General features: G+C 33.5%; 1 protein-coding gene and 1 long non-coding RNA gene across 5 annotated transcripts; one reads left to right on the top strand and one right to left on the bottom strand.

Annotated features, from left to right (window-relative positions):
• Nucleotides 1-51: 51 nt before the first annotated feature.
• LOC111788040 lies at nucleotides 52-20126 on the bottom strand. The gene is made up of 3 exons (XR_002814086.1): nucleotides 19325-20126; nucleotides 13874-13877; nucleotides 52-63 (listed from the first exon to the last, which is right to left on the bottom strand). It is a non-coding gene; the product is annotated as an uncharacterized LOC111788040 (long non-coding RNA).
• LOC111788039 (alpha,alpha-trehalose-phosphate synthase [UDP-forming] 1-like) lies at nucleotides 7889-24104 on the top strand. Of its 4 annotated transcripts, XR_002814084.1 has the most exons (19): nucleotides 13477-13648; nucleotides 13754-13844; nucleotides 14723-15189; nucleotides 15311-15408; nucleotides 15601-15989; nucleotides 16337-16451; nucleotides 16607-16708; nucleotides 17365-17515; nucleotides 17870-17958; nucleotides 18713-18761; nucleotides 20133-20233; nucleotides 20990-21177; nucleotides 21674-21791; nucleotides 22309-22485; nucleotides 22561-22683; nucleotides 22765-22852; nucleotides 22952-23091; nucleotides 23186-23273; nucleotides 23470-24104. XR_002814084.1 is itself a non-coding variant. In XM_023668176.1 (18 exons), exons 2-18 carry the CDS (start codon nucleotides 14802-14804, stop codon nucleotides 23848-23850), a joined length of 2787 nt encoding a protein of 928 aa, XP_023523944.1. In that variant the 5' UTR covers nucleotides 7889-8034; nucleotides 14723-14801; the 3' UTR covers nucleotides 23851-24104. The 4 variants fall into 4 exon arrangements, 1 of the variants encoding a protein (XP_023523944.1); XM_023668176.1 differs by lacking the exons at nucleotides 13477-13648; nucleotides 13754-13844 and adding an exon at nucleotides 7889-8034 and having other exon boundaries at nucleotides 22952-23093; XR_002814085.1 differs by lacking the exon at nucleotides 13754-13844.
• Nucleotides 24105-25860: the final 1756 nt, after the last annotated feature.

Here is a 25860-nt window from a genome sequence, read left to right as displayed (position 1 = left end):
AAAAAAAAAAAAAAAAATTAATTAGCTAATTTAACCTCTATAAGAGGTTAGATACGGTAAAAACTGAATTTGCTTAATTTAAATAAATAAAATGAATATTTTGAATTCTGAAATTTAAATATTAAGTTAAAAACTAATATTTTGTTTATTATTATTATTATTATTATTATTGGGCTAAATTAATAAATTTGTATACCAAAAAAAAATCTTTAAATTATATTCTTAAATTAATATATATATATATATATATATTATGATTAATTTTGAATGAAACCGTTAATATTTTATTTCAAAAATACCTTGAAATTTTCGATAATATTTTAAGAACTTTAAAAAGTTTTATTAATACGCTTTTAACTTTTTTTTTTTACAATTTAAAAAAAATACTCTTACCGTGATATCATGTTTAAAAAATATATATGAAATTTTAAAAGTAATATTTATAAAAATAAAAAATAATAATTATCATCCATTTATGGTTTTTTCTAAATATTTAAGGATATTAAGATTAGTATTGAAAATTTATGATTATTTTTTTTAACATAATACGAACGGGTTCCGTTCATATACTACCGATAATGATTTTTAAATTAAAATATTTTTAATTTTTTAAAAAAGTATAAAAATATTAATGAATTTTTTTAAATTTGATATTTTGAAAGCTGGGGCTATCTAAACTATTTTTAAATTTTTTTTTAGTAAATGAATATTATTATAAAAAAATTAAAAAAAATTTAAGAATTTTTTTTAAATAAAGTAAATTCATACACATTTTTATTAATTTAATTATTTATTATTATTTTGGGGGAGGGCACGTGGCGTCAGATAAGGCATGCCGGGGGGGGCTTTCGCTTCTTTTTGTTCCACTAAAACACAAACAAATTCAATGGCTGATAAACTGACACGTGGCAGTCATTGGAACTGTTTCCTTGGGGGATATTCTAGTATTATCCCCAGCCATTTTTTGTGACATGAATGTGATTATTTAAAAATCAAATATTTAAGATGGTGATAGCATTTGATTTATTCCCATTTATGGCATATTATATAATATAAAGTCATTTATGTAAATGTTACTATCGAATATCTTATTATATATTTTTCTTTGTCTCCTTTTGTCCTGCGTCAATTTCTTTGAGATAGTGATTTTTGTTCGTATAAACTATACGTTAATTTAATCAACCACGTAGACGACACTTGGAATGTACCAATATCGTAATTTTGAGACCATCCAAACATGCCGAAACATGTTCAGAAAAATTGATAGTTATTTATGTCATCAGAAAAAAAAATTTGTTGTCCTATCATTAGAAAAGTTCAATCATATTGAAAATAATGATGTTACAGCTGTAACAAATATTTCACTCATATCTCCATTTGATGTGGGATCTCACAATCCACCCCTCTTTGAGTCTCAACGTTCTCGCTAGCACATTCCCGTGTCTGAGTCTAATATCATTTGTAACAACCCAAGTCCACTACCAATAGATATTGTCTTTGGACTTTCTCTTTCAAGCTTCGACTCAAGATTTTTAAAATGGGTCTACTATGGAGAGATTTTCACACCCTTATAAAGAATGCTTCATTCCTCTTTCTAACCGATCACGGTTGGTAACTCAAACAACTCGAATGAAGTTCACAGCCTGACTCAACCCAATTCTTTATTTTTTAGATTGGGTTTAATTGTCGTATTGCTCTTTTTGAAAATCATATTTATCAACCATATATGTTACATTAATAACTAAAATCTCATAAATTTAAAATATCAAAATATTTACTATCATCATTAACATTAATTACAAAGTCAAATATTCTTAATTTTCATAATAAATTAAACACTATTTAATCTGTGTGATTTGTGTTGGATAATGGAAGTTAATCAGCTTTTTCATGTTTAAATATCCCAAATTTTTTAAGGATGTTTTTATTTTATTTTATAATATTTTAGAAATTAAATGATATGAAAAGCTTTATAGATTGTTTGAATGCTTTAAACGTTTAGAAAGTTTTGCAATAATGAGAGAGAAAAGGGGAACTTTTGAAATATTGAAAAGTTGTTCAAACCCCATTATAAAATTATAAACGTAATTTACGCCTAATTTCCACTAATTTCTAGGCTTCTCCAAAGCATTTAAAAAATAAATAAATAAATAAATAATCCTTCTTGTGTTCCTCTTAGGGTATATTTCAAAATATTAAAATAATAAAATGTTTTTTTTATTAATCAAAAGTATTGCTTTATTTAAAAAGTGCTTTAATCATACTTCTTTTTTTGGTTGGTTTTAATATTCCAAAAGCCATTTATTTAATTAAAATGTTTTAAATATATATTTACTATAATTGGTATTAAATAATTAAAATTGAAATAAAAACTAAATGAGAAAAGAAAAAAACATGGAAATGAAGTTCCTACGTGTCAATTCGTGATAGGCTAAAATTTTAATAATATAATACTATGAATTGTGACCGTTGAGTATTTAATTGTTTTTCTTTTCTTTTTAATTAATCATAGCAGGAACATGTGTCAACGTGTTCGTCCATGTCATCTCCACAGCCCAGCATAATGCCACGAGGCATCTTATGATTGGTCGGTCATCGCCACATCTGTTTTACTAATAACTTCTTTCATTTGAGTGGTTCGTAGCATGGAGACGCTTCGACGTAGAATATTCTTTTCCATATCTCGTGATGTCTTGCAATGTTATCCTCGGCTTAGAATGTATTTTTGGCTCTACAAACCTAACCGTGAATATCTCTGAAGGTCTTTGTTATCATCCAAATTGACGAAGATGGGTTGTAACAACCCTAGCTCATCGCTAACAAATATTATATGTTTTAATTCGTTACGTATTGTCGCCAGCCTCACGATTTGAAAATGCATCTGTTAGGGCGAGGTTTCCACACTTTTATACGGGATGCTTCGTTCCCCTTTCCAACCAATGTGAGATCTCACAATCAACTCTTCTTGAGGGTTCAGCGTTCTCACTGGCACACCGCCTGGTATTTGGCTCTAACACCATTTGTAACAGTCCAAGTTCATTGCTGGTAGATATTGTCCTCTCGGACTTTTACTTCTGGGTTTCCTCTCAAGATTTTCAAATGTGTCAGGGAGAGGTTTCCATTATAAGGAATGTTTTGTTTCCCTCTCGAACCGATCGTGAGATCTCACATCATTTTGAGAGAAGAACAAAACATTTCTTATAAGGGTGTAGAAACCTCTCCATAGCATACGCGTTTTAAAATCGTGAGGTTGACGGCGATACGTAACGGGCCAAAACAGACAATATCTTTTAGCAGTGGGCTTGGACTATTACATGGACTCTACAAACTTCACAACTAATCTCTCTACAAAGAACTTTCACGATGAATATTTGAAAACTCGAAAGTAACTAAACTCACGATCAATCAATAAAACCTAAAATAGTCAATTAAACAAGAAAAATTATTAAAAAGGTGAAAGTCGAGCACAGAGAGACGTGGGTCGCTCTTTATATTATGGCTCCTCTCACACTTAGTAGTTCAGATAGGAGTCTCGAGTGGGAAATATCTAAGGTTCTTAAACCGAATTCAATGAAAACGATCAATTTTTCATTTGACTACGTCCCACCCTATGTAAGCATCATCACAGAGAGCGACATTGTTCGTGATCGTGAGATATGTAGGAAGCGCGTGAATAACGAGAAAAAGAAAGGGTTGGAAAAGATAGGAAAAGGAAGTGTCCGTAAGCATAGGATGGTGTGTGGAATTTGAAGTGTATTATGTTTGGTTTTTGGTCAATAGAAAAGTGATGAATAATGATGGAAGGGAAGAGTGGTAGATGTCCAAATTGAAATTCCCAAAATAAATAAATAAATAATAATTAAATAATTAAATAATTTAAATAAATAAATAAATAAATAAAGGGCGAAAGCAAAGCTACGTGCATGAAAAGTAGATATTTAGACGAGTGGTTCATTAACGTATTTTAAAACTTTTTATTTGATTTAAGGTTACATCTACGTAATGGCTAATTATGATCATAAAGTACGAAATGTAATTATGGTCATGAGTTATCTTTTGAGGATATATTCCAGGTATGTTGCTCTTGATGTATATTGTCGTTAATTTCACGATTTTTAAAACGAGTTTACCAGGGAAAGGTTTCCACACCCTTATAAAAAATGTTTTGTTCTCGTTCTCGGATCTCACAATTCACTCCCATTGAGTACCCAACGTCCTCACTGGCACAACGCCCAGTGTCTGACTCCGATACCATTTTGTATCAGTCAAAGTCCACAGCTAACAAAAATTGTCCACTTTAGCCTGTTAAGTATCACCATCGGTGTCAGGATTTTTGAAACAAGCTTACTAGAGAGAAGTTTTCACACCCTTATAAAGAATGTTCCGTCTTCTTTTCAATCAATATGCGATCTCACAATTCACTCTCTTTGAGGGCCTAGTGTCCTCGCTAGCACACCGCTCGTACAAAGTCAAAGTCCACAACTAGCAAATATTGTCCACTTGAGCTCGTTACGTATAACCATTAACGTCACGATTTTTAAAACGCATTTACTACAGAGAGATTTCCGCACCCTTATAAGAAATGTTTCATTCTTCTCTCCAACCAATATGAAATCTCACAATCGAGTTCTCAAGAGTAAGAATCATTTATAATGAAATCAACCGAGTTTGCATATTCAGGTCATTTACGAGAGTTTTTAAATTCGATTGGCTTTGAGGTCGAAGGTTCAAAACGGGATACCCGACATTTATAAATTTATTTTGTGGCATATAGAATGCAAGAAATGGAATAATTTACTGATAGAAGAGAAGATAATAGAAGAAGAGAGGATAGCGATGAAACAAGGACCTTAAAAATACGGACGGCGCACAAAGAGAGAGACTGAGTCATGGCTTTGTTTTGCATGAGAACACAACAAAACATGGAATGGGCGCAAAACTGACCCTGATAATATAAATAATATAAAAAAATCAATCCACACCGGGAATCTCACCTTATAAATCCTACGAACAACTCCAATAAAGTTTATAACTCAACCCAACTATCTACTTTCGGGTTAGGTTGAGTTGGGTTGTCCGGTCGTTTTTAAGTCACAACAACGCATGACTAACATCGATTGCAAAACGTTAAGTATTCATAATCTTTTTAAAAGTAAAGTACGATTGTGTTGGATTGTAACCCTATTTTCGAGTTGGTAGGGTTGACTCGTCTAAAAAATGTCAACTCGCAAACTGAGTCTAATTACAAAAAATTCAACTCAATCCAACTTTTATGGTTTTGGTTAGGTAATTTAAATTAGTCGAGTTACTGAGTCCTATGGAAACCCCTACTTGAAACAAATTGTATAACTATTTTCACGTCAATTAAAAAAATAAAAAAAGACATCTCAAAGTTTAAGGATATAATCGGAACATATCTCAAAGTTTATGGGTATTTTATATAATAATATATATGTATTTATGTAGACAAATTACAATATTGTATTAAGTTTATGGGTATTTTAAGTGGAATCTCATTTTAATGTGTAGAAAGGTGGTGGGCAATAAAGGTATTACACTATATAGTGGGATGGCTTTTAGTAAAGGCAACAAATAAATAAAATAAAATAAAATAAAATAAAATAAATATTGCACACTTGAATATGCATAAAAGTTAGGAAAAGATGATAAATAAATTATATAAAGTTTTAACATAAGGTGGTAGAGCGTCACGTGACATTAGTGTATGAAATTAAATAAAGGAATATTAAAGGCATTAAAGTTGTAATTAATCTTAGGTCAAAAATTAAAGTAGAATCCAGTTCATGGCTGGTAAGGACCATCTTAATATTTTATTGTTTTTATTTCTTTTATATTATTTTGATTATTTATTANAGTGGATGCTTCCTTCATAAAGTTTCACCTTAATTTATACTCTTTTTATTTATTTATTTATTTATTTATTTATTTATATATTCTCTTTAATGAATATGTAATTTGATTATTTTTAATTGTCGGTTTTTGGTCGGTATTTTCTTAAATTTAGTTGGTGGAAATTTACGGATATTAAATAAATATGAAAGTGACTGTGGTACATAACGGGTTAAAGTGGACAATGTCGGTTAATGGTGGTGTGAATGTTTGATTAATCCACCGCACTTAAATGGTGTGAAAGTTATCTTATTTATAATCAAATAAATTACAAGGATATGGAAATAGTAATAAATGGAAATAACGGGAAACATACCTATGGTAATAAGGCAAATATTTATAATAAAACATCAAATATAATATATATGTAAACTATAATTTATTACTAAATATCCTTAACACCCCACCGCAAGTTGAGGGTCGGATTTGAACGAATGTGAAGCTTGGATCTGAAAAATTCAAAGAGGTTGAGAAACACTTTTCGTGAAGATGTTAACAACCTGGTTCAAAGGAGGCGTAGAGAAACACTTTCTTGGCCATCGAAAATTGCAGAGGGATCGCCGCTCAGTGGCGATGCTGCCTTGGCTTCGGTCACTTTGGAATCTGGGCCCATTTTCTGCCTTGGATTGTTATAAATGGTATTAGAGTTAGACACTGGACGGTGTGCAAGCGAGGACGCTGGCCCTCCAATAAGAGTGGATTGTAAGATCCTATATAGATTCGAGAGGGAAAAGAAGCATTACTCGTAAAGGTGGACGGGAGCTTCACCCATTAAATTAAATATATATATAAAAGAAAAAAAAACTTATTAATATATTATTTTACTAAAATTAGATTGAGCAAACTAATGAGATTATTTTTTTATTATTAAAAATTGATCTTTATTTATTTATTTTATAAGATCAAAGTTTTTTTTTTTTTTTTTTTTTTTAAAATAGTATAATGTTATCTGATTTTACCTAAAAATGTCTCGTACCAACACGAGGATGTTGTTTGTCACTTATATAATTATAATCTTCTCTCTTTTTTAGCTGATGATAGATTTTAATCGTGTTCTAAATACCATCAAACTTCTCTTAATTCAAACATACTACTCGTGGATAGACTCAACCCTAATTTCCGTTGGCTCGGATGACTTAGGGTTGGCTCTCACGAGTAAAACTTCGTAACACTAACTCGAGAGATTAAAATCCAATACAAAATTTATTTTCTCAATTAAAAAATTTATAAATATGAATCAAATATTTTTTGGTCGGATCCTATACAAATTTATTGCGTACAATTCTCTTATCCACATGTTATCACATGAATGATTTGAATCAAATCATTAGTAGCAGTTACAGATTAAATCATCTCAACAGTGTTACCACAATAAGACACCTAACTTACAGCAACAGAGCTCACAATCCAATCCTCGCGGGGGCTCAATGCCCTTGTTGGCATATAGCCCAGTATCTGTCTCTGATACCATTTGTAAGAGCTCAAGCCCACTACTATAACAGATATCGTCTGTTTTAGTCCGTTATGTATCGTCGCAACTTCATATTTTTAAAACATGTATATTAGCGAGAAGTTTCCACGTGTTTATAAGGATTCGTTCCTCTCTTTAACCGATGTGAGATCTTACAAGATAACAAGTAGCAAATTATGTTACGGGATATAATGTATACAAATAGAAAAGGAGACTCGACCGTGTAAGTGGTCGATCGACCATATATTTTTTAACGTTTAAATTATTAGTAACGAGAATATTGTATTATTGCGTAGACGATAAAACATAAATAAAAAGAAAAAGAGAGAAATAATAAATTAAATAAAAAGAAATATCATGACTTATAATTCAAGGTCATTCTCCCCTATAATACATTTNGCCAAACGGACACCCTCACACACACACATACACACACAGCGCCAAATACTTTCTCTCTCTTCTCGCTTTTATTTGTTCTTCCCTCTCTCTCTCATCGTGCATTCCTTCTCACTCCTCTTTTCACTCTCACTCCTTCCAATTCCTTCCTCTCGTCTTCTTCCTTCTCTCTCTTTCTCTGTAATTTTCTTCATCCTGCTCTTGGAGGTCTGTTCAACGAGCTCCAGATTGCCCTACCGTACGTGATACGCTTCCAGGTTAGCGGTTTTTTTGTTTAATCTGTAATACTTCGACGCGTGTGTATCTGTTGTTTTTGTATTGTTCGTTTTTTTTTTTTTTTTTTTTTTTTNTTTGCATGTGATGGTTTTGATGATGCCTCTCTCTATTCTCTCTGTTGTTGGTTGTGTTTTTGGTTTTGGTTGGATTTGGAAACTTGGAGTACTGTGGTATATTGATGTGTGCTTGATTGATTCTTTAGTGAGTAGTTGTGTGGACCGTTGTTCGAGTTTTGTTTTGGTTTGGAGATTGAAGGAAAGGAATGGAAAGGAAAAGGAAAAGGAAAAGGAAATGCGTTGAGATAATATTTATGTGTTTGTTTCTGACGGCGAATATTTCTTTTCGTTTTCTTCACTGTACTGCATTTCCTTTTCGTATGTGTTTTTTTGGCTTTGGAATAGTTTTATTCGTTTAGTCAATTTGAGCGTCTAATGAAATCGTCATCTTCCTTCCGAGTTTGGGGCTGCGCCGCTGAAGCGAATTCTCAATTTCCTCCTGGGATTTGACTCGTAGAATCGGATTTAATTTTTTTCCCGCCATTTTTCCAGCCCAGAAGTCTTCCCGCCTTTTGATCATTTCGTCAAAACGATTGGCATAACACCAGTGATTTCATTCTCATAGGTCCTGAAAAATCGGTAACTGGTCAGATTTTCCAGGATTATGCCTCTCCTGCACGCTATGTCTAAGCCAAACCGAATTTCGCTTTGATTGATTTTTTTTTTTTTTTTTTTTTTTCTAAAAAAAAATGAATAGTTGAGATTTTGTCTGTATCAAAGTTGGATAAACGAACTATACACAGAGAACAAGTCGAATAATTTTCATGCTGACTTGCTGTCTGTTAGTTTGCTTGAAAACCGGGAACAAAAAGGAGGAATAGGGGGAGGAAGAAAAATGGTCCGGACCTTGTATACTATATAGTTTATCCAACTTCAGGTCAACCCATTTCCATAAAGCTAGGGAACTTAAATTAAGTAATTGTCATGTTGATTGAACTTGAACGTGGCAAAAAATGTGGAGAATCTTGAGAGACTCTGTTTTGAAGATCCCCTAGATGAATTATCCGTACTCAAGCTGGGATCATACCCCGAGAAATATCATTTTGGTTAGCGTGAGACGTCAGCGTCAAGATATTTATTTAGAAATTTTGTATTTGCCAGTGTACCAGAAAGGTCGTTATTAATCACGACCATATGGGCAAGTGGGTGAGTTGGGACGCTAACAGAGATGCACATCCCGTTGGATCCATTTTACAGGGGCGGTTGTAATAGCCAGAAATTTTAGGAAACAGAGAAGGTAAAGAGTTCTTGCCGGCTAATCCGCATTAAGCTTGTGTTACGTGCTTTGGGTGAAATTTTGGAAGGCAGAAAGTGGGGATTACATTGAATAATTTTGAAAGTTAGGGAAGAAAATATTGGATAAGTGAGTTCCTGTTTGTAAGCTTACTATTTGGAGTTTTGAATCAAAACCTTTTGTGTTGTTTGTCAAAACTAGGTGGGGATTTGACTGTATGTAGGCTCTCTTTTAACACTTTTTTTCTCAGGGAAGAAAAATGTTAAAAGCTGCCAGGAAATTGAGAATCTTTCATTTGTAAAGTGAAATCGAGATCTCCTACTGAGCAGTACAAGAGACTGACATTTCTTTTGAAATTTCCTTTACCCCTCATATACACTACTAGGCTACGCAAGGTACTGTCCTAGCAGTCCTGGGCTTTAATTTCCTGGGTTTGACTACATAGCTCTGCCCAGGAACGGATTGTCATGATTTTACAATTTCAGTCTGGTGTGATCTGAAAGCGCACCTGCCATCCACCCCGAAGAAGATTTTACTGCCCGTCCAAGGAATATTACAAGACTTAAATGGTTACCATCATCTAGTGGATGAAGCTGGCCCAAGGCCAGAAGTCAGAATATCTTTATTTTGGGACCCTGCAAATCCTTTTCATGGATGACAAAATTATGGCTCCTTCAAATTCTCTCTCTACGGTATGAATTTCACGGGCTCTCCTACTATTAGATTCCCATACCCACTGACCATAGCAATAATTCTACTCCACTTGCCTTCATTTACCAGAGAAAACAAGGCTGCAAGCCAGTCTGTTCGGTCAACTTCTGTCTTTGAAGCACCATTCCTTAGTCCATTTGTCAATTTAGTCACGTGCCCGCCTGTGCCTTACCTTTTGAAATCTTCTAAGGAGGACCATACGTCTTCTTTTATCCTTCAAATAAACATTTTGAAGGCTAAATTATAGAAAATATATTTTCTTTGTTTAGTTTCTAAAATATTTTTTTACTTTCAAAAGGTTTTATATACTCTTAACTTTTGAGTGAATCTAGTTAGTATTTTATTTAAAAAATATTAAACTTTAAAAAACTATTATTATCATTCTATTTTCTTTTTTAAAAAATTAAAAAAATATCTTTTATCACTAGCTAAACTTTTGATTTTTTTTAATACCCTTTTTTAAATGTATTGCTAACCTATTATTATTTTTTTTTTTTTAAATTTAAGGATATTAATTTTGAATTAAATTAATAACCGTTTACCTCCCTGTAAGCTATTTTGAATTTGTTTTAAAAGTAGTGTTTATTGAAATTTTTTATTATTTTAAAAATGAAGTAAAAGTTTGATGGTATTTTATATAATTTAGCCAATTTTGGCAAGGTACTGTTTATTTCGTTTATAGAAGTCGCGACTGGTTTACTTCCTCTGAGATTAGTACTTCCCAACGTATTAGGTAGGATGCTGTTTGAATTTCCTACCTCTGAACTGTTTCCATATGTCTTCTCGTCTTCTGGGTTTTGAAATTTTCTGCCCAGAAAAGATGCTTTAAATACATCGAACGGTCCCAGCGTTGAAGGTGCCGTTTTTATTTCCTTCTCTACATTTCCTCAGTCTCCTCTTCAGTTTTTTGGAAAACTATTCAAGGAAGTTGTCACAACTTAGTTACTTTTGGATATAGATTTGAAAATGTTCATAATCTCTATAATCATTAGATACAAAATGAAAATATGTTTTCAATTTCATTTTCATACCTCTAACAACACAAAATCGCTAGGCCCATTATGGCTGTCTCAAATAATTCCTTGAATTCTTCGGGAATCAGATTTTTTTTTTTTTTTTTTTTTTTTAATATCTTGCCGTCGACCTTATTGTATGATTCGTGCTCCTTTATCAATTTTAATATGGCATGGGAGGCAAGACGTACAACTGGAAATACACAGACGTGTGCATGCATTCTAATTTGTATTAGCTTTAACGAGGTTAGACTGAAATAAGGAAATATAAAATCGGAACATGTATATGGAAGAAATGGCGTCACGTCAATGTCGTCACTCGGTTTTAAATTTGTTGCAATTAAATTGGTGCTTTGTTACCGGTTCATATTAGTATAGTATTGGTTATGCAAAAGAAATATGTATGGATTTGATATTTGCCAAAACATGTTTGGAGACATGTTTCTGGGTTCTGTATCTTAATTGGAGAGAGAAATGACAGAAATCCATCAAGCTTTAAGAATTTAGAATATTTCAAAATCTTGCCACATAGTGCTTAGCCCCACATGTTTGCAAGTTTCCGTCGGGAAAATACCTTTTCTTCAGGTGCCAATAGTTCTTTGTTGCTCACCTAAACGTGCTCTTTAAGCTTTTAATTAGAGGCTGCATATCATTTCCTTTGTGTTGTTTCTGTTTATATTCAAAACATGTCATGATTGATTCGGTCCACGACAACCTTTTCTTTTCGGTGCTTCGAATTTTGTTGTCAAAGTCAAAACTTCAAAAAATTTTCATGCATTTGATTTTGAAAGCTCCTCAACTGTGTTGTTTTAATCTGATCGATGGTGTTCTCATTTCAATCTGACATTTAAATTCACTTCACTTAAATTGCTAAATAATTGGGTACAAGGACAAGGGTGCTTTCTAACCTTATTTATTAATAAATTAGGATGACCTTTTGATTCCATGAAGAGAAGAGATTACTAAAAGCAGTAACTCAAAATTTTAATCTACGCTTCTTTCTTTCCCATTAGTATAAAGAACAATAGCCTGAATGATTTCTTAAATTTTTATAAATTTATATTTAGCTTAAGAAGAAAACAGTATTCCGGGGGTGGACTTGGGTGGTAAAATCCCATTATCCATTATGCTGTGGATTATGCACCTTATTTTCTGATTTGCCTTTGGCCATTTCATTTACACCATGGGTCACGCCTCGTGCTTCATGCCTCCATCTCCTCGATTAAAAAAATGTCGGTTTTTTTTTACATGAACCGTGGGTCATGCAGTTCACTTTTTGGGTGGCAATGTATACGCGTTGCGTTTCTAGAACTAGCACAGTAATGTTGACTGGATGGATTAAAGCTTGCCATCACGTTTATATGCATTTTGATAGATCTGAAAAACATCACAATGAGTAGACTTTGCATTATTCAAACGTTTTTCGAACTATGTTTTCCTATGCAGACGGTGGATTTAAACTTTTTCGATCTGACTTCCATTCATTTATCTGCCTCGTATGGTCTAAGCAGTTAAGATTGGGATGCGTTGATAGGGATTCAGCGTCAAAGAAATACAATTGTTTTTTAAAAACAAGGAATGAGATCTGAAAGTGCATAAACAACCCTGATATCGAGGGTTCGAGAAATTGATTTCAGAATAAGTATGAAGATTGGCATTTTAGCCTATGTGGAGATAATATGAAAATTCTCAATAGTAATATTTTTGTCAATTTGTTGGTTTCTGGATTTGATACTTAGGAACCTTAGGCAAAAGAAGGTTAAGGTTTTAACAATTGGAACAAATTTTTACCAGATTGCTTGTTTTAAAAGTTCTTCACATGGGGTCTCCCTGTGCTGTCGGGTTAAGGAAGTTGGATTTGTGATATTCAAGTTCTATAATTTATCCCTATATATATATATAGAAAAGGAGAATTAAAAAGGTAACACGGCCCATGCATATGGGCCAATTGTCTGTAACCGAAGGACGAGGACAGGGGTCGGAAACACATTTTCAAAAGATAGTCGAACTTTTTAACTGCCTATGTTTCGTGTTGCAATTACCTGCAAATCCTCGGTTTTGTTGCGGAAGTCAATTTGATTCTTTTGTCCAAGAATCGAACTGTTTAGAGTATTCGAGTAACGACAACAATATGCGGTTGTTGCACCATGCATGTTGCCCAAGTGTGTGGTGATAGTTTCGTCTTTGTCAGTTAGCGTGGAGTCCAGACATACATTCGTAAATGGATCCTTAGTTCTTACCCCGATAATATTCCATGACTACACGGATGACGTTGGGGGACTGTTCATTGACCCTTTGTCGTACGGGTGCAGCAGCATAAAAATTCTGGGTGTATCAAGAGGAACTCACCGCCTTCACCTTCCTGAGAATACTTTACAGAAAATTTAGAGAAAATTTAGTTCCTCTTGAGCATTCTTTACAGAAAATTTAGTTTTCTCAGAATACTCAAGAGGAACTCACCGCCTTCACCTTCCTGAGAAAAGTTATCTTTCTTCCCCTGGGAAGAAGTGCCTTTTAAATATTTGAGATCGTTTGGCTGATTTATCGATATTGGTAGTCATAATCACTCCTCTTTTCCAGTGTGAGCTATTTTTCATACCTTTTTCAAGGCTTCTGTTCGTCTTATATTGAATATTTGCCAAACTAAATGTAATGTCTTGCATTGGTTCATCGATTTGGTCTATAGGAATTGAAGGTTGACGAAAGTGAAATAAAAAACAATTTGAGTTGGACAGGAAAGACTCTTTTGGCCATTGGGACTTCGTTCATCCAGAGAGGTGTGCGCTCTTTGAGGAGGGAAGCCGACAGTACTTGATTCGTCACCAGACGACCTTGCACAATTATCACTTAAAATAAATTAAATTTTGTATTTTGTGTTCTAGGGATTTGGATTTTATGCTATATTATTTTGTCCACCTATTGATCTTTTTGTTTTCTGCTTTAACTCAAACCCTTTGCCTTACCTGCATGGCTGGACAGCTTTATGTATCCTATAAAGCTTACACGAGGATCCTGCTGCTTCCTCGCTTTCTCTCTCTGTGTGATAGTTATCGGTCGTACAGATTTTGGAGATTTTCCCTCTGTTCTCAATTATTTCCCTCTCCACTTTCTATCTCTAAGCCAGTGGTCATTCATAGACTTGTAGTTGAAAACCCCGGTTCCAATAGTTGTCAATATTGGATCGATAATAGGCCAGACCATCATTTTATGTTGCGGAAGTTCAAGAGTTTGATCCCTTCTCCTCACTTCTTCTTGGATTATTTAGTTTTTGTTCTTGATCATTACGTGTTTTTTTTTTTGCATAACTCGTTTACCATGATCTTCTTTATTATCCTTGCTGACTCTTAACTAAAGAATATTTTGTATTTTATACCGCGCATTGTTTTCATCGTAAGTCTTCAGAAGAATTTTGATGACTATATGAGTTTTGCTTGCGAGGGCTGTTTAAAATCTTGAACAGTGTCGTAGACCTCTTATTTTGTTATTTTTCATGGGACTCTTTCCTCTCGTGAATTCTAATTTTTGCGCTGTGTTGTCTTTTCCCCCACTCGTTTGCAGACTAAAAAGTTTGTATTATATTGAGTTAAACATATCACGGTGACTGTATCGGATGGTATTACTTTTAAATGGTAAACTTATTGCTTGTTAATTGTAGGGCGCACTGTGCAACTGTTCTAAAAGCCTGAATTGCTCTCGAACTGATATTTGAAGGGGTAAGGCTCAGAAGTGAGCGTATGCCTGGGAATAAGTATAAAGTTAACTCAAACGATATTACGGACCATATACCAGGTCGACTAGAAAGGCTCTTGCGAGAGAGAAAGCTAAGGAAAAGCAGTAAGGATTCATATTCAAATGAGGTGAACGACCACAGTAAGGAGTCTGAACTAATTGAAAATGACCTTCGTTCGAAAGAAGAAGAAAACGCTGGAATTTCCTATAAATTTTCGGAAGCTTCTGCAGCCTCAAGGGCCTTTGCCGAAGGATGTGACAAGCAAGAGGGCAAGCCTCCCAGACAACGGTTGCTGGTTGTGGCCAATAGGCTGCCAGTTTCTGCGGTTAGGAGAGGTGAAGATTCCTGGTCTCTAGAGATTAGTGCTGGAGGTCTAGTGAGTGCACTTCTGGGTAAGTGGTCCTTATTTCCTTATTTAAATTATCTTGTTTCTTCATATTTATTTTTATGCTTTCTTGATTTTCTTAATCTTGAATAATGAAAATGATGCATCCTCGATGGATTTATTAACAGGCGTGAATGACTTTGAAGCGAGATGGATTGGTTGGGCTGGTGTAAATGTGCCAGATGAGGTAGGACAAAAGGCACTGACTGAAGCTTTGGCTGAGAAGGTACGTGTTTTTGCAGCTTATTTGTGACTGATGAGAAGAGAATGAAGTAGTCCTTCCGTACTTGTTTGTTCTTCTAAAAGGAAAAAAAAAAAAAAAAAAAAAAAAAAAAAAAAGTATGAGATGGCATTCCAGTGTTTCAGTTACCAGGTTTCAGTTTTACATCCCTAACTTCTGAATTCTTGCTACATGCAGAGGTGTATCCCTGTTTTCCTTGATGAAGAAATTGTTCATCAGTACTACAATGGTTATTGCAACAACATTTTATGGCCTTTGTTTCATTACCTTGGCCTTCCTCAAGAAGATCGTCTTGCCACCACGCGTAGCTTTCAGTCTCAGTTTGCCGCATACAAGAAAGCAAACCAAATGTTTGCTGACGTAGTAAACAAGCACTATGAGGAGGGTGATGTTGTTTGGTGCCATGATTACCATCTTATGTTTCTTCCCAAATGTCTAAAAGATCATAATCGTAAGATGAAAGTCGGCTGGTTTCTCCATACACCTTTTCCTTCTTCTGAAATCCACAGGACCCTTCCGTCCCGATCAGAGCTTCTGCGCTCAGTACTTGCTGCCGATCTGGTTGGGTAAATTCCTCAGCACTACTAATCAAATTTTTGGTGCTTGTTTTAGTCTAAAATAAAATTTTAAAAAATGGTCACGGTAGATGCCTGTAGAGCTCAGCTCTTGAACTGAATTTGCCTCCCTTGGTGGCTTTCTGAACCAGTATATACAGGAGCATAGCATAAGACTTCTGTGTCTTTTCAACTTTTTCCAAAAATAACGATTACTGTTTTCTGTAAATTTGTTTCTGTTTATTTACACTTTGATAACGACTTCTAACAGCCGTCTGTTTATGCCTATATAATGAAGCTATGCTGACAAAATTTTCCCCTTTTTTGTGCAACCTTTCTATGATTACTATAATTTGTAGCTTTCACACGTATGATTATGCTCGTCATTTCGTAAGTGCTTGTACTCGTATTCTTGGACTTGAGGGTACACCAGAAGGAGTTGAGGATCAAGGAAAGCTAACGCGAGTTGCTGCAGTATGTCTCTGATATTTTTTTCTTTGGTGGTTCTTGGATTGATGGAGCATTTTTTTTACCCTCTTTTAGTAATGTGTAGGCGTTAATCTTAAATGTTGTTCATGTCCTTACTAATTTGACCTGTCCTTTTTCATTTTTGTAATTTAAATTTTCAGTTCCCTATTGGTATCGACTCAGATCGATTCATACGTGCACTCAAGACTTCTGAAGTCCAAGTACGCATTGAAGAGTTGAAGGACAGATTTAAAGGTCGAAAGGTATATTATTGTTTTAATCCACAGGGAGGTTGTTATTTGTCCTCAAGTCTTCTTCTCCCAACTCTTTGTTGTGATCGATTCTATCTTCTTTTGGTGGTCAAATATGTAGGGATGTCAAATGTTACATTAGTTTGGAATCTAAATTGACATGCTTGTATAATTATCAGTGATACCAGATGTTGTGCACAGATTTTAACTTTTGTTAAGTACCTCTATTCTCTGGTTTTCTCACCTGGACCTGATTCAAGTGCTATGGATGCCTATTGATCATTTGACTTAGCCAAGAATTTATTTGGGTTTCTATTCAACTATGAAGAGTTCATGTTTAGTGTTAACGTTCCTAGGGTTGTGACTTAAATTTGATCGGTAGCCCTTAGTTCTTCTATTTTCTTACTATACTGTACTCAATCTTCTTGTATATCTTCGTTTGAGAACCTTCCCATCAATGCCATAGAAAATATTTATAATTATGAAAGGTATAGGTTCCAACAATCTTTTGCTTGGTCCGTGAGGCTGTTCAAAGTTCATTAGTCCGGTTCTCTTCATGAAAGCAAACAAATATGGTCTTGGTGGTGTATTCCATTCTCTGTGATGGTTGCCAGATTTTCACGTCTGTCAACTTTTGTCTTATTCTCGCAATTGTTTTTTCATTGCAGGTAATGTTAGGCGTTGATCGTCTTGATATGATTAAAGGAATACCTCAAAAGATATTAGCATTTGAAAAATTCTTGGAGGAAAACACTGATTGGCGTGATAAAGTTGTTTTGCTGCAAATTGCAGTGCCAACAAGAACAGACGTGCCAGAATGTAGGGTGGTTTCTCTACACGTTTTCTATTTTAATGTGCCTGTGCAGTATTAGTAGTAGAAGCTATTTTTTATAGCTGAATAAACTGCGAGCCTTCGAATTAAACCATCCTATCTTCACGTACGAGAATTATGAGGCATTCATTGCCACAATTTTGCTAACCCCTGGTGTATTTCATCAGTAATACACCATGCACATGTCTAACACTCCTTAACACAAATATGTACTTTTAGACTATGTTTTCTTTCAATATTACAGGTTTAGTATATTTTTACTCTTGATACATATAGTATTGTATAAACCAGATCTTCACGTCTAGATGTCAATTATAAGTTTTATCTTGTGTTTCTCACAGATCAAAAGCTTACAAGCCAAGTTCATGAAATAGTTGGACGCATTAATGGGAGATTTGGAACATTGACTACCGTGCCCATACATCATCTGGTTTGCCCTTGATTTATTTATTTCCTTTCTTGAGTACAAAGTTAGCATTATTTTTTTTCATTTGGTGCTTGAATTGTCATAATATTGTCAGATGTGAGTTACTTATGTGTTCTTAACTTCTTCAGGAATAATGGTGGAATTTTGTTTGTTTATAATGTAATGATATCGTGATTAAATGGTTGGACACTAGCTTCGCTGTTTGTATATTAGTGATAGGAATATAATGCTCAGTTCTTGTATCCTTGCTTCATTTCAAAGCTTGGTGGTTCCATGGTCAAGTAAAGGAAAATCATAATTAGACCAATTATGAAGTGAAATAAATTTTATTTCTGGGATAAATCTGTATGCTGGGATATATGAATACAAATTAGTTTTTATCTTACAAATTCTGAAATTTCTTTAAGGGAAGGTAGTACAATCTATTAATAATCTTCTTTTTTGGCAAAATAACCAAACGTGAGTGTTTGATAGCATGCATGTGTATATGGGTTTTCTTTAACATGAGCCTGCGTAATACATGTGTCATGTATTTCCTTGTCATCTGCTAATTTGTATCATCTCCTGGATAATCTGTGTTTATAGAATCATTCTTTAGTATATAAGAAAGGTGGGTTGTGCCTAAGAAACGCTCCAATGTCTTCTTTGGGTAAATCACGTTTGGTCATTTTTCTTATCATGATAGTGGCTACACTCAAATTTCTTTACATACAAGGACATTTGCAACAGCTTCAAACAAGTTTGTATTTTCCTGCAGGATCGCTCCCTTGATTTTCCTGCATTATGTGCCCTCTATGCTGTAACTGGTATTAATTTTCATTCTCCATCTACCAATTGTTGATCATGTGATCTTTCAAAAAAACATTGCTTATCTTAAAATCATTTGGCACTGAGATGTTGCGGGATAGATCTTACTGCTACATTAAATAGTTGGTTATATATTAATTTTCATTGATTGAGGGAAGGTATGGTCCCTACATGGTAAAAAATGTCTCATACCCTAGGTATTCTATATATGATAAACTCACGAAGTGTCTTGGAAACATTTTGCACTGAATCCTTTTGGGATAGGTATAGCCTAATGCTGAATAATAAGTTATGTCTTGAGGTTCGTTAAGGTAAGTGTGTCTCACATCCTAAATTTTCTATTCTCCATTTACTTATCTTATTTTTAATATCTAATCGAATTTCATTCTATTAGAATAAAAATGGATACATTCAATGACATTTCAATCTGGCACCAGTGACATAATAATACCGCTCCTATTTGCATTGTAAAAATTCAAATAAATAAAGAAGTGGTAAAATAGTCTTCCTCACAATATCCATACTATGACTAGTAATGCGGTACAAGTCATTCCCCAAATACGTTAGAAAACAATAAACTCAGTCCCATCCTAAAGTGTTAAGAAAACAATAAACTCAGTCCTTGCATAGTGAATCGAGGTAGCATTAATATGTTCTGTGGACCTTGGATGGACCACATTGCACGTATTTGGAAATTTAAATTCTATTGAGTTCTAGAAAAATGACAAGATGGAATCGTGGTACTTTAATACTATCCTAAATACCTCGTGGTCATTGCGGCTAATTTCTGAGTGTTATTGATGGTGTATACTACGTCAGTACTTTGATGACATTAATTTGCAACTGATTCGGGCTAGTTGAATATCTGAACCTCTTCAACGGATGGGTTACACCACAAGGTCCTGACTGACCTGTCTTGTTTGCCTATTTGGTTCAGTTCTGACAAGTCTTTCAGTGATTGGATCTTTGGAATAAAATCCAAAGTATTGGTTGAATATTTGAAAACTGAAATTACCCCCAAGGGTTAGCATATTATATAATAAAATTGTAGGGTGTTATCTGTCAAGTAGTAGTCCTTAAATTGCACATAACAAATAAGCAGTATACAGTCTACAGGACACTTGGATATCAAAATATGTTTCTACGTAAACTTAAAATTAATTTGAGGTAGGTCAGTTAGCCCAAGTGCAACATGTCTTCTCTCTCATTTGATTCTAATTGCTTCAGAAATGTTGGGACATGTAGTAGCAAGGTCGCCAACTTTCATCTGCGCTGTAAAACATCGAAATGTTAAATGGATGTTATGCAATGATGCAGATAAGCTTCTTTTTTATTTAGTATTTCCTAATTCTTTATTCACCCTTCCTTAGATGTAGCGCTTGTCACATCTTTGAGGGATGGAATGAATCTCGTCAGTTATGAATTCGTCGCTTGCCAGGATGCAAAGAAAGGGGTTTTAATTCTTAGTGAGGTAATTCCAAAAACCCCTAATCTCAATATTATCTGCTATCATTATTGTTTATTCTGGTAATTGAATTTCAGATTTCTTTAGATATGAGCGTAATGAATTGAACTCCCTGTTTGTCAACCAAATGAATTAAACTGACATATGAATGGTTAATAATTTAACTCTTGAGAAAGATTGGTGTTATGATTCAAGTGGTTCTTCCTCATTCTGATACTTTATTCTTCTCATTGTCTGATGCTTCATCTGCTATTTAGAGCTTCGTTGTTTTGTTTGGTTTAAAGTAACTGAAAGAAATTCAGTTCTGTTTTGGACCCCAGTTTTGCAGAATACTTGTGACCCTGTTAGAAAATACTTGCAAAAGAGATGGAAGCTTGATTGTGTTTCATCATATTGTCTCTCTTCTTTGTTTTTTTTTTTTTTCTTTTTTTTTTTATTGCATGTCAGGAGGGGCAGTTTGTCGTCTCTTCTTTTAGTACCTTTTGCTTGATTGTATTATTTTTCCATTATTGATTCAATAAATATAAATACGTATATGCATGTATAATTATAAGCTGAAACATGATGTATAGGTCCTCAAATATTTTTCCTCCAAATTATCTTACATCAATTAATAAGATGACAATTAAAAGACTCTTGTGGTCAATATAATTGCATGTTCTTTTGATAACACACCTAGGTATTAAATACAATCTGCACCCCATTATAAGTTATTCAAATTTGAATTGTTCTTCTCTTTACTAATTCTCAAGATCTTTGTAGTTTGCTGGTGCTGCGCAATCTCTGGGTGCTGGGGCACTTTTGGTCAACCCTTGGAACATAACAGAAGTCGCAAAATCCATCGAGCGAGCATTAAAGATGGGTGCTGAAGAAAGAGAAAAGCGCCATTGGCATAATTTTCTTCATGTGACAACACACACTGCCCAGGAATGGGCTGAAACTTTTGTGAGGTATCAATTTGTAGATCTCTCTGTATATTACCTTTGTTATCTCGGTTTTGTTAAGTTGTAAGTAATTCTGTGAATTTGAAAGGTTTCAACTTAAAATATAAGATCAAACTAGATTTTTTCATTTATCTTAATGTTCAAGATTGAAGTTGTAGGACATATGTGCACAAAAGGTTAAATGCTGACCTCCATATAACTTATTTTTCCCTTGAGAATCTTTAATCAGGTTTATGATGATCTATTGATTTGTGTAGGCATTTATAATAATAAAATTGTAGTATCTAAAGATGCTATTTGCCGTAATCACGAGTTCTCCCTCAATCTAAAATTTTGCATCGCAAGCTGTCATGCTTGAATGTAAATTCAAAAGGCTAATTCAAGATGCTTGATGATTCTCTACTGAAAGTTGGCTAGGAGTGGAGGCTTATACAAAGAGATCACAAATTAATGCTAATACTAAATATGGGATGATGCTAACTAAATTGTTATTTCTTTGCAGTGAACTTAACGATACAGTAGTTGAAGCTGAACTGAGGATTAGGCAATGTCCACCCCCGCTTCCATTTGACAATGCAATGAAACGTTATGAGCAATCTACTAATCGATTACTCATACTGGTAAGCCTAAGAATATTTCATAGTCCTAATCCTATTCGCTTCCGATTGACAATGCAATGAAATGTTATGAGCAGTCTACTAATCGATTACTTATATTGGTAAGCCGTGTTTGGTTGGGGAGTACAAGTTATCTTAAGAATGTTTTATAGTTCTAATCCTATACGCCTACCGAGAACAATGATATAAAATCTATTTAGAAACTATTTGAATTTTATGTATGAGAAGCTTGCTTTAATGAGTATTTTTATTCATGTCATCCCGAAGTTATTCCAAACTGTGTTCCTGGAGACTGAAAGAGCCACACCCCCGTCTAACCAACAAAATTTAAAATAAAAAAGTGAGCAGGAAAGGAAGCGAAGTTTATTTAACTTGAGAAGAAATCATTGCTTAGCTTTTGTAATTACTGCATAATAACTTTGCCTGCAATTCTGGCCTTAATCATACCATTGTGGAGGTTCATGGTTCCTAACATTTTAATCTATTGTGATTTAACATTGCTCTTGTGGGCTTGATTCAGGGGTTCAATTCAACATTAACTGAACCAGTGGACACTCCTGAAAGAAGAGGCGATCAGATTAGAGAAATGGATCTGAAACTACACCCGGATTTGAAAGAACCATTGACGGCGATTTGCAACGACCCCAATACGACAGTGGTCATCCTCAGTGGGAGCGATAGAACAGTGTTGGATGATGTACTTCTAGCTTCACGCTTTTTTCTGTTAATGCTTTATCCTATCTACCTACTTTTTAACCCAGTGCTTTGGCAGAACTTTGGGGAGTATGATATGTGGTTGGCAGCTGAGAATGGGATGTTTCTACGCTTCACAAGGGGTGACTGGATGACTACAATGCCTGAGCATTTGAATATGGAATGGGTCGACAGTGTGAAGGTGTGCTTTAATCTAAACGATTGATGAAATGGAATATTATCCACAACTTTTATTTATTTATTTTGTGTGTGTTTTCTACAGCACGTTTTTGAGTACTTCACAGAGAGAACTCCCCGTTCCCATTTTGAACTCCGCGAAACTTCACTTGTTTGGAACTATAAATATGCAGGTATTTGATGTGCGAACCAATCGCCGACCCCTATAAATGCTAATATCATTAATGATTAAGCTCTTTTTCCTCAATGTCTTGTCTTATCTCCTGATGTAGATGTTGAGTTTGGAAGGCTTCAAGCAAGGGATATGCTGCAGCATTTATGGACAGGTCCAATTTCTAACGCATCAGTTGATGTTGTTCAAGGTAGCCGATCTGTTGAAGTGCGAGCTGTTGGCGTTACCAAGGTTAGTCCTGTTTTCCTCCCTGGATCTGTCCTCATACGGTATTATACTAAAGAATATTATATCATCTAAGTTTCTTTTTTTTTTTTTTTTTTTTTTTTTTTTNTGACCGAATATTGGGAGAAATAGTTCACAGCAAGTCCATGACGACTCCAATAGACTATGTCTTATGTGTAGGCCATTTTCTTGGGAAGGTAAGATTGGTTCTTACAATTTATAGACCCCAAGTTCATAAGTTTTTTTAACAATATACTCATTCATATAAGGAGATTTTAAAGGATGTAGTAGTTTACTTTTTGTCTGATCGTTCCATGTCTAGTTTATCAGCTTATGGTTGTATATTACTTCTTTTCTAGCCCTTCCACTCATTTAAAATATTTATCTCACCAGGATGAAGATGTTTACACATTCTTTGAGCCTGAACTACCATCGGATACCATAGGCATGGCAAGATCAAAGGGAACTGACGGACTTAAGTTAACGGGGGAGAGAAGATCTTCCATCAAAGTTCCTGCAAGTAGGAACGGATCGACAGCGCCTCACAATAAGGCGCGGTCGAACCTGGAGAAGAAAACTTCAAATCATAATTGTGCAAACGGTCGTAAACCATCACCGGAGAAGATTCAATGGAATGTGCTCGATCTCCAGGCTGAGAACTACTTCTCTTGTGCTGTCGGACGATCTCGGACAAATGCTCGATATATGCTCGGATCATCAGATGATGTGGTGTCATTCCTAAAGGAGTTGGCAAGTGCAAAGTCATTTTCTTGAGACCCAAGTATGTGCTTGCTTGCTTGCTCGCTCGCTCGCTCATGTTTATGTCTAAACTGGTGATCATGCTCGAAATTGTGCGTTTGGTGTCTTTTTGCTCCACAGTGTCATCAGTGTCTTTTTCCTTTTGTTGCTTCGTTTTTACCCTCAGCTACTTTATGGAATCTACAGCGTTTAATATCCCCAAGCCTATTTAGTTACATAAGTTAAGTGTTCCATCTTTTTCAAAATTAAATTATTATTATTTTCTATTACTAATTGTTGAATACATGTAAGCCAAAATGTGGATGAAGTTTATGATATGGAAATTGAAATGGCCTTTTGGTAATTATCTTACATCACATAAAAATCAAACAAAAGACATAATCCATAAAAGTATATATATATATATATATGAGAGTTTTATATTTTTTAATGGTACAAATTTATTGACAATAAATAATGGCTTTTATTTCATTGGATCTCCTTTTTTTGGGTTATTTATTTTGTACTTTTAAAATAAATAAATAAGTAAATAAAAGGGCCCACATGCATTGTTTGTAAATGTAATATCTCTAATTTGTTTGAGAATTTATATTTAAATATTGGGTTATTTTCAATATATTCCTAATTGATTGATTGTGCTTGTTTTTTTTTTATTTTAATGCAAATGAAGGCATTTTTAGAAGTATATATATTTTAGGATTTATTTTTTTAAATTTAAATAGCTAAATTAATAAAAATACCCTAAAAATTTATGTTGAAAATACTTATAAACTTTAAAAGTTTCAATAATATCTTAAATTTTATAAAATGTAATAAAAAAAAATATTATTATTATTTTGAGATAGAAATCTTAGTATTCTATTTCAATTAAAATCCTTGATCATTATTAGTACCATGTTTAAATAAATACCCATTAAAAATGTTTTATTAATTTAACCCTTTAAACTCAGATTATAAATTTATTTGTGATTTTAAAGTTGCGAGATAGCGGAAAATACTTTATAAATTTATCCCTAACCTTATAAATTAAACACTTGCGTCATTTGATATCAATCACATAATAAAATAAGTTATATAAATTAATTAAATTATATTCAGAGTTAATCTTATAAAATAAAATATAAATAATTTTTAGTTCTAAGTTGACTCATTAATAAATAATTAATAAATAATGATAATAATAACACATCCTTCCATACACATGTGTTCCACAAAAAGTTTATTATATTTGAAAATAAAAACTATTATTTTAATTTTTTATGAGTTGTTTTACTTTAATTAATTGACAAACTTAACTTAAAATATTCGAAGTTTCAATTTCAAAAAATTATAATATTCAAATTTCTTCCAATAATTATTCAATAATTATAATAAGTTTAATTTAATTTAATAACATGTCATATCTTTTATTATTATTATTATTATTTTATATATACCTTATAATTTTTTCAATAAGAGTCTCTCCAACCTTATATATGAATCTAACAATTATTATAAGTAGACATTTTGTGAATCTAGATCGGACGGTCATTACGAGACAACTGCGGTGGTTCCATTGAATAATTCTCATTAAAAACAAAAAAAAATCCGTTCAACAAGTTACAATAAGATTGAACGGATACTATTAAAGTCTTTATTTTTTATTAATGTAAAAAATATGCTAAATTCTCTATTTTCAGTATGGTTATTTTATTTAGTAAATTTTATTGTAGTTTTATTTAGCCTCAGTTAATTTTATAGAAAAATGTTATTAATTTATATTAATATATATATAGCTAGTCTTATAGGTTTTTAAAATCGGCTATTTGGGTCCAAATTTATTAAAAGTATAATAGCTGTTACGGGTTTCTTTTAGAACTTCTAATAATGCTGTTGAATCAACACAGGAATATGTTATGAACTAGCTTAACTGTACTAATTCTCTTATCGTTGGAGATTTTTAAATTCCGGGTATTTCACATTTGTTATACTACAAAAATTGTATAAATAAATTGTCTAATCTTATAATCTTAAAAAAAAAAAAAA

The sequence above is a fragment of the Cucurbita pepo genome, chromosome LG02 (assembly GCF_002806865.2).
Source record: "Cucurbita pepo subsp. pepo cultivar mu-cu-16 chromosome LG02, ASM280686v2, whole genome shotgun sequence".
Classification (NCBI taxonomy): Eukaryota; Viridiplantae; Streptophyta; class Magnoliopsida; order Cucurbitales; family Cucurbitaceae; genus Cucurbita; species Cucurbita pepo.
Note: the sequence above shows the minus strand (reverse complement) of the source record. Positions and strands in the feature narration are given on the sequence as shown.